The sequence below is a fragment of the Nothobranchius furzeri genome, chromosome 3 (genome assembly GCF_043380555.1).
Source record: "Nothobranchius furzeri strain GRZ-AD chromosome 3, NfurGRZ-RIMD1, whole genome shotgun sequence".
NCBI lineage: Eukaryota > Metazoa > Chordata > Actinopteri > Cyprinodontiformes > Nothobranchiidae > Nothobranchius > Nothobranchius furzeri.
Window position 1 is genome coordinate 88,038,952 of NC_091743.1, and position 10,006 is coordinate 88,048,957.

Below are 10,006 nucleotides of genomic sequence, written 5' to 3' on the forward strand. Positions count from 1 at the left end.
GTTCACGCTCAGGCATCGCCCGTAGCATTTGCTATCCGTAGCTTTAGCAGCAGAGAGAGAGGCAGTGCCACTTTGTCGCTGTTCCTAACGCCTAGTGACAAAGCTAGCTACATTTCTGAGGACCCTTAGCTACTTTCTGTAGAACTTTCTTCTAGATATTTCCTGCAAATTAGCAACAAAATAGCCATTTTTGCTCCGAACCGTTCTTTGAACGTTGTTTCAGCTGTCATCAAGGATATAAATGTTACAGATACTGTGAATGTTACTAAAGTGTAGCTCACCTTGTAAGATGTCGGACTCTCATGCAGAAGACCCGGGTTCGATTTTGGATGTGAACATAGTTCATTTAGAGTTTCTTTTTTACATTAATGGTATATTTTTTACAGTAAGATGCCCAAATTTTTATTTGAGACTCACCGAACGGCATTGAATTCACAGATAAAAAAGATGTGGGTTCAACTTTCATTTTGGAACAATTTTTCAAGCAAGGGAAGGGAATGATCTGAGCATGCAGGAGGACTGACCCATCATAAACCTTTGTCGGCTGTGCTGAAGAGAAAGCTACAGAACCAAATTATTTAATTAATTAGCTGTGCGTTCTCCTGTCCTCTGTCCTCCGACACACACACACACACACACACACACACACACACACACACACACACACACACACACACACACACACACACACACACACACACACACACACACACACACACACACACACACACACACACACAGAGAACTGTCTCAGCTGTTATTTTCGTTAAGGAGTGTGCACGTACAGCATGCGCGCCTCGTGCACGAGCCTACTATTGAAGCTGCCGTTATGCTTTTGGCCTGAGGGGGCGATTGCGAGCATAAAAATTCAAAAGTCCGTAAAGTCCCTTTAATGTCTTGTGTTTTCAACTCTTCCTGCTGGACAAGAAAACAATTAGAAACCATCGTTTTAATATTTGATCGATATCCAGCCTTTTAACATTTACAAATGTAATAATTTTAGTTTTTTAAAGGTGCTTTTTAAAATTATACTGAATTAAGTGGCACCTAAACCTCTGAGTGTGTGTGTGTGGATAAACCAGAGCAGCCTCTAATGGAAAGATGCCTTATCACAAAAATGCTTTTGCCTGAACTACATTGTCCGTGGAAGGCTTTGGGAACTGTTTTCCATCCTTTTGAAGTCTCTAAACAGAACTGTTGGCAGTGGGTTAGGGTTAGGGCTGCATGTTTAACAGGCTGTGTTGTTATATGCTCATCCCTTTGCCTGGTTCACCCTCTCTCTGTGTGTGTTTCAAACTGATTATCGTAACATTTTTAAATCATGTTGTTAATTCTTTCTTTACTGGTCTTAGTTTCTTTTTGCTGTGTATTAAAAGCTCGTCTAGGGACAAATGCTACAAATTAGCTATCGCTAACAGCATTATGCTACGAACATGGGGCTGCTGTTCTACAGTCTTTCTGTGTTTCTGTTCCTATTCCTATTGAATAAACTTAATCAATAAATACAAATGAATAAAAGACACAGAGAGGCAAATAAGCTGGTTTGCTAACTCAGCTAAAGGCTAACAACAGACCTGCTCTTCCATCACTTTCTGGCAAAAATCTGACCTCTGCCCAAGATGGACCAGCTAAGGAGAGATGCAGAACGGTTGTGTTTGTCCTGATGAAGAGCTAGCCGACATGCACACTCAGCTTTACCTCTCATTGTCCTTTTCTCTTATTGTGGTGCTGACCACCCTTCCTCAGGAAGAACCGAAGAAAGTTCGCTTTGATTATGACCTGTTTCTTCACCTGGAAGGTCACCCCCCAGTCAACCATCTTCGCTGTGAGAAACTAACGTTTAACAACCCAACAGATGAATTTCGAAGGAAGCTGCTGAAAGCCGGAGGGGTAGGATTGAGATTTTTCTGTACGTGTGTGTGTGTGTGTGTGTGTGTGTGTGTGTGTGTGTGTGTGCGTGTGCGTGCGTGCTGGGACTCTGGGCTTGTTTAAAATGTCATTTGGGAACATCCTGGGGTTCAGGACCTCTGGGTTATCCTGTTGTTCACTTATTTTGTGATGACTGATGGCTACCACATTCGGGGAAAACCTGTAGACTCTGTCTTGCAGGATTGACTGCAGTGAAGAAAATCGTAGCTGAAAGACTGAAACTGCTTAACAACTTGTCTTCTGTGCACTGGCTACGAGTTCATAAAGACATTGTTTATACGGAACTATCATCAGCAACTTCAGATACCACAGCATCTTCGATGGACGTGATGGCTAACCGTGATGCTGCATTGCGTTGTTTCTAGAGAATGCTGCAAAAAGCGCACCATGTGGTTGTCAGAGGAACTGCAGGCAACAAAATGCACAAAAATCTCTGATGGGCAAACTGGTCCTTCATTTAATGCAGCTGGGAAAACTAGCTTGAAACCTCAATCCTAAAAGTAAAGAAGGATGTTATAATTACCAACTGGTTTGCTCCCCTCACCACTCATTTCTGACCATTATTCATGATCGTAGTACTTATATGATTGCTTGTCTTTCCTTTTCTTGTTGACAGACACGGGACCCTCACAAGCAAGTTTCAGAAGAATCTAAAGTAAGACTGTCTGCAGACCTTTACGTTACTTCTGAGAGTCCTGGACATATTGATTCAAAGATATAGCTTTTTGCGTACCATAACTGTAATTTGTCTTGCTGCTGTTTACTTTAGCTTCATAAAGACATCAAACACACTCCATAGATTTTTACTGTAATGCAAATGGCTTGGCTTGGTTTTTGCCCACGTATTAAAATATCAAGCATCTCTTGATGTGTAAACTTAAAGGTGCCGTATGTAAGAATATAGTGAGAATTTTACAGTAAGAAAATCCCAAAAGAGTCTAATGCTAATGTGTCATTTTGGAAGGAAGGTTCAACTGAAACATGTTGCATATCCATCTGGCTGCTGGATGTCAAGTTTTCTCCTTTCAAAACCAAGGAAGCAGGGACGTAACTACTGTCAGTGAGTGGGTGGGGGGGGGGGGGGGCGTGTCTCCTGTGAGCTAATTCTGCAGCGCCAACATTTGTAATTTGACGACGGCCGGCAAAAAGCTCCAGAGTTGTTTAAAGTGGTTGCAGTAACCAGATTTGACTACAGGATGTCATTTTTACTTCTTTTCTACATAATGCACCTTTAACCTGTGTTAGTGGTTGCTGGTTCTGATACTCGAGAAGTAAGCACACAGATTTACTGATTAGGTCTCTCTGTCTTCTCTTAATGAAATTTACACACAAGAATCAAGTAGGGTTGAGTTTAAACGTGCTTTCATAGCAGTCAGCCTTAGAGGAAGACGTATCCCTCATAGCAGTCAGCCTTAGAGGAAGACGTATCCCCCTCCAGCTGCCTGGTTAAGATCTAAATCACATGTGAAAAGGTGTTGGTGCAAAGCCCATAACAATTATTAAGAAGTTTAAAGGGATATTATAAAACTTTTTCATATTTTAAAACACTTTTCTTGGGCCAGTATGTGCTAAAATGACCTTTTACAGAGTTAATGAAATGTCTCTCAGGCCCCACTGCCCTCAGTGGCCAGAATACCACACTTGCAACTTCAGAGTTGCCGGGCTGCTCCCTGCTGTTGGAGCGAGCTGTGGAGTGGGGTGGAGCTGGGGTTTGCTTCCAGCACATTTGCATGTTATAGACCATAAACACAGCTGATCTGCTTGATTTCGTGATGAACCGCTCCTCTAGAACCGAATGAAAGCTGAGGAGACATCTCAACCATTAGGTTGAGGTGTTAAAAAGACAAACTCACAGCATGGAGATATGTTTCATTTTTGGTTTAACCACAGAAATGTAATAACGGACACTAGGGGGTGCTAAAAGCGAGTTAAGCTTCTTAGTATCCCTTTAACAAACACACTGCTACTGTCTGTACGTGACAGATTTTTGCCACCTATCACAGGGCATCCGCGGGTCCTTAAAAAGTCTTAAATTTGCTTTTCCAAATTTAAAGCCTTAAAAATCCATAAAAATGACAAATAATCCTTAAATACAGTTTCCAAAGGTCTTAAATTACCAACGACCCAATAAACAAGATTCTTTTATTTCTATAAAATTTTCATGAATTTCTAGTTAGTGTTCAGCATTTTAGTGTACGATGTTGGCGTAAGCGGAACCGTACACATTCAGTTGGTTGTGAAAGGGGGCTATTTTTAGATGAGCACATTAGCTGGTTAAGCTAGTGGAAGCTTGCGCCATGGCGAAGTGCAACTTTTATGGTAAATGGATGGCTAATCCCACGTTCGCGACATGGTTAGCACCGGTTCCAGGCAATAGCTGGAAATTATAGCTCAAATTTTATTTAAAAAAATTGCTTAAATTTGGTCAAAGTAGCCTTAAAAAAGGTCTTAAAAGGTCTTAAATTTGGCTCCCTTAAACCTGCAGATACCCTGCTATCAGAAAATGCTTTTACTTTTACCACACTACGCCCTCATTTCGCAAGGGTTCACCTGAAAATAAAATCTGAGTTTGCATTGGAGCGACCCCTTGTTCATGGAAAAGACAATGTCTCAGACACTAAAAGTCTCCGTGTAGTTAAAAAAAACAGAAGTGCATTAGCCCGATATCATCGTCTAAACCAATCAAAGGTAGTGAAAGGCCTGGACCGCCGCTCTGGTTAGCTGGACCACAGCCAATCCCGCCGGTGCTTGCATTAGTGTGTAGGGCTATGCTAGTCAGGTAAAACGGAGATGAAGTAGCGCAGAGAACCCACAGTGCTCTGACATGGAACCATCAACCCCCACGTTATGGTCGGCCTGTCTCGGCATCAGATAATAAGCAGCATACAAATGACTCGGAGCCTGCTGATATCTAAACACGTATAAAACCCTTTTTACGTGCTGCGATAAAAGTTCCCTCTCCCTGCTGCCCTTCAGAGGCAGGCAGCGGGAAACAGATCATCACACAAGGCCTAATTAATTATTTATAGTTCAACAATATCAGCATAAATCTGCAGTACATCGACCTAAAGTTAGCTGCATTGTCCTCTATTTTCCACTCATAAACTGATTATGTCAGCTTGTTGCTGTTTGTTTGGCAGGTAATGGTAATGCAGGAGGGATCAACATCTCTGTTCAGCCAGCACCTCAAACTTCCAACACTTCCCAACAACTCGCTTACATCCTCCTCTGACCCAAAGAAGACCAAGAGCTTCCACAGTTCAAAGGTTAGTCTCAGGTACAGCTCAGAGCTGCATGTTCTCCTGGCTACACCCTGCTCAGACATCTGTAACAGAATGAAATGGCTGTTTCCCCCTCTCCTCTGACACAGAACTAGTCTGCATGAGATATGGCTTCAAGGTCTCATGCATTTGCTTCTAACCTGCTTCTTTCCAGCCCAACAGAAGAATAAAGAATGGACTCTTTCCTTTTAATTAATCAAAGAACTCTATTTTAATAAGCTACCGGTAATAACGCAACGTGTTAGTCAATAATAAGATGTGACCAATCTGTGAAATCAAAATATTAATTACTTTATTATAATCCTATAGAATATAATAAGTAACATGACTTTAAATGTTCCACTAGGACTGATCTCACGTAGCGTTAAGACATGACACATTGCTTTTACTGATCCAATCAGAATCTTCCAGATCTGATGGAGGCGTGGTTTTGGTGGCGTTTGGTAAATCTGTCATCTTTTCATTCGACCATAAACCAAAACATCCGAAGTATAAAACTATGCCCACGTCATCTTTAACGCCAGTTCAAAGCGTTCCAGAGAAGCTGTCGGAGTGGCCAATCCGTAACTTTCCTCTTCAGCCGACAGAACCAACGACAAGCTGGATAAAATCTGTTGCTGTTCCACCTGCTGCAACGGTTCCTTTCAGAATAAAAGCTGAACCATCACGACCCAGGTTCGGCTCTCACCAGACACCAACAAAATTGTCGTGACCCGGAAGTATCTCACAGACTGGTCTGGTCGGCAACCGCTGCTTTTCCTACATGCTTCGGTTCCAGAAAAGGTCAAGCTGGACCTCGACATTCCTGATCTAGACAGAGACTTCCGCTAAGGGTATGTAGGCCAGCAAATGGCGTCGAATGTGTTTATGAATCTCCTAACCAAAGCTTAACGCGAAGACATCACCTTCATTTCCCATCAGAACTAATCGCTTCTTCGGATTTGCTGGTTCTGAGCAACATTCCACATCACACCATCCTTCGTCTCATCCACCTTAGTTACACCATACATTTAGTGTTAAAGTTAGTCTAGTTTTAATTTGTTTAGTAAGTAAGTAAGTAAGTAAAAGTGTATTTATATAGCGCCTTTCACAGATATAAATCACAAAGCGCTGTATCTTTAAACTTTTAAACTTTTAAACTTGACTCTCTCTTCCGTTACACATCCTTCACTCAAAGTCTCCAGGCTTTCATCCCAGCTTCAACGTTATCATTCCAGCATACTCAAAAATCCAGGATTTTAAAAACCTTCATGTTGTCTAATGCTAAGTAAATATTGCCTATCACCCAGGTAATGTTTTTTTTCTCTAAAGCTGCTGTGACATTTTGAGCTAAATAGGGTTTAAATCTTCCTTATAAATGACATCTGACATGGAAAACAGACAATATCAAGTTTGAGAAAACAAATTTGTATATATTCAGGGCAGGGTTTGGAGTCTTACTCATTATTATTCATGATACTCATACATCTCGCCTCTGATTGGCTAATAGCAGCATGACCTGTCCTTCCTCCATTCGCTCAGAAACATTGTTTTGTCCACAAATAACTCAGTCCTGAAGGAGTTCTGCTGTGTTGTGGGGTTGCTAATGCTAACAGTTAGTTTCTACTAGCCAAGATGCGGCCTGCTCCTTCCTGGACGCTAAATGAACACATCCTTCCCCTGGTCAAAAGCCAAGGTGGACGAGTACTTTATGTAAATTTACAGTATGACATAGATCTGTGTGGCATTTTCTGACCCGAGCGTTTTCTCATCTCTGCGTCTTTCAGCAGCTAATGCAGAAACAGAGCTGGAAGACTATTTTCACATTCAGCACAGCATGCATGCAAAACGAACAAGTAAAAAAAATAGTTTCTTAATGAGCTTGCTCTTTAAAGTAGCTCTCCATACCTTTCCTAGATGAGGGAGCATGTAGATAAGTTTTGGGGCTGATGTTTTATCAACAACACAGCTTTACTATTACTCCTTGGCTTTTAAACTCAGAACAAACTGTTTTATTCTTTTGCTTTTATTAGTTGGTTTAAAGTCTCTTTATTACCTTAAGTATATTTAAGTGCTGTGCACTTGATATTCTGTTCAGGTGTTATTTATGTACAACACTTTGGAAACACTTTTTTTTTTTTACATTAAAAACCCCTCCAAAGGAAATTAGCCCCTTTTGGCCTCTGCTGGGGAAATTACATCAAGCATACTCGACTGAGACCCTCCAGGCCTCTGTGTTCAACGTCAGGTGGTCTCTGACGGACCACCGTGCCCTTGAAAAGGGGGGATATGTAGCGTGATGAATTGTCCATTTCTGACCTAAAAGGCCCTGCTCAGTTTTGCTCTGCTCAAAGCAAAACCAGAAGTTTCTGACACAAACCTAATCTGCATGAGATATTGCTCAAGGTCTCATGCTTTGCTTCTAAACTGTTTCTTCCTTTCCAGCTCAAGAGAAAAATGAAGACAAAGGACTCTTTCTTTTAATAAATCAGAAGAACTCTATTTTTAATAAAGCTAATCAAACAAAGTGTTAGTCCAATAATAAAATGTGAACCAATCTGTGAAATGACAATGTTATATCAGTAGTTATAATAAGTAATATAACTTTAAATATTTGCACTAGGCATTCTCATCCATGTAATGTTAAGTCACATGACACATTTCCTTTTTCTGACCCAATCAATCTTCCAGATCTGACACGAGGTGTGGTTTTGGTGGTGCTTGGTAAAACTGTCCCTTTTTGATTCAACCGTAAATCAAAACATCCAAATTATAAAACTATGCCCACATCATCTTACTTCAGTTCAAAGCGTTCTAGAGAAGTTGTCGGAGTGGCCAATCCGTAACTTTCCTCTTCAGCCGAAAGAACCAACGACAAGCTGGATAAAATCTGTTGCAAGGTCTACCTGCTGCAATGGTTCCTTTCAGAATAAAAGCTGAACCATCACGACCCCGTTTTGGGTTTTGCTAGATGCCGATAAAACCGTCGTGACCCGGAAGTATCTCATGACTGGTCTGGTCGGCAAACCGCTGCTTTTCCTACCTGCTTAGGTTCCAGAGAAGGTCAAGCTGGACCTCGACATTCCTGATCTGACGGGGACTTGCGCAAACGGTACGTAGGCCTGCAGAAGGGTCTCAATATGAGTTATAAATCTCCAACCAAGCTTAGCGCGATACAGTTGTGGTCAGTTTACATACACTTGTAAAAAATATAATATAATGGCTCTACTGAGTGTCCCGTTATTTCTAAAACTCTGATTTTTCTCTGATAGAGTGATTGGAACAGATACTTCTTTGTCACAAAAAACATTCATGAAGTTTGGTTCTTTAATGTCTTTATTATGGGTTAACAGAGAAAAGTGATCACATTTGCTGGGTCACAAATATACATACAGCAGTGCTAATATTTGGTTACATGTCCCTTAGCCATTTTCACTTCAATTAGGCGCTTTTGGTAGCCATCCACAAGCTTCTGGCAAGCTTCTGGTTGAATCTTTGACCACTCCTCTTGACAGAATTGGTGAAGTTCAGTTAAATTTGATGGCTTTCTGACATGGACTTGTTTCTTCAGCACTGTCCTCATGTTTTCAATGGGGTTTAAGTCAGGACTTTGGGAAGGCCATTCTAAAACCCTTATTCTAGCCTGATTTAGCCATTCCTTTACCACTTTTGATGTGTGTTTGGGGTCATTGTCCTGTTGGAACACCCAACTGCGCCCAAGACCCAACCTTCGTGCTGATTATTTTAGGTTATGTTGAAGAATGTGAAGGTAATCCTCCTTCTTCATTATCCCATTTACTCTCTGTAAAGCACCAGTTCCACTGGCAGCAAAACAGCCCCACAGCATAATATTCCCACCACCATGCTTGACTGTAGGCATGGTGTTCAATTCAATTCAATTCAATTCAAAAATACTTTATTAATCCCAGAGGGAAATTGATTAATTCTTGGGGTTAAAGGCCTCACCTTTTCTCCTCCAAACATATTGCTGGGCATTGTGGCCAAAAAGCTCGATTTTTGTTTCGTCTGACCACAGAATTTTCCTCCAGAAGGTCTTATCTTTGTCCATGTGATCAGCAGCAAACTTCAGTCGAGCCTTAAGGTGCCGCTTTTGGAGCAAGGGCTTCCTTCTTGCACGGCAGCCTCTCAGTCCATGGAGATGCAAAACACGTTTGACTGTGGACAATGACACCTGTGTTCCAGCAGCTTCTAATTCTTGGCAGATCTGCTTTTTGGTGATTCTTGGTTCACTCTTTACCCTCCTGACCAATTTTCTCTCAGCAGCAGGTGATAGCTTGCATTTTCTTCCTGATCTTGGCAGTGATGAAACAGTGCCATGCACCTTATACTTACAAACAATTGTTTGCACTGTTGCTCTTGGGACCTGCAGCTGCTTTGAAATGGCCCCAAGTGACTTTCCTGACTTGTTCAAGTCACCAATTCGCTTTTTCAGATCCATGCTGAGCTCCTTTGACTTTCCCATTGTAGCATTTGTGGGCGTTTGTATCCAATGAGCCCTATTTACCTGGCCTAAGAGAAGTCACCAGCTGTAGTCACTCATAATCACTCACAAGAAGTTAAGAGGCCATGCTATGAAGCTCAGTTCACTGACACGTTTCTAAGTCACCAAAATTGCTAGTTCATGTTGCTGTATGTATATTTGTGACCCAGCAAATGTGATCACTTTTCTCTGTTAACCCATAATAAAGACATTAAAGAACCAAACTTCATGAATGTTTTTTGTGACAAAGAAGTATCTGTTCCAATCACTCTATCAGAGAAAAATCAGAGTTTTAGAAATAACGGGACACTCAGTA

General features: G+C 41.4%; 1 protein-coding gene across 5 annotated transcripts in view; it reads left to right on the forward strand.

Annotated features, from left to right (window-relative positions):
• Positions 1–10,006, forward strand: part of mllt3 (MLLT3 super elongation complex subunit) — an 81,333-nt gene that overhangs the window by 23,380 nt on the left and 47,947 nt on the right. For all 5 annotated transcript variants that reach the window (XM_054733779.2, XM_054733775.2, XM_054733776.2 and 2 more), the window contains exons 4-6: positions 1,747–1,890; positions 2,546–2,584; positions 5,070–5,195. In XM_054733779.2, coding sequence (XP_054589754.1) covers positions 1,747–1,890; positions 2,546–2,584; positions 5,070–5,195 — 309 coding nt within the window. The remainder of the gene's footprint in view (positions 1–1,746; positions 1,891–2,545; positions 2,585–5,069; positions 5,196–10,006) is intronic.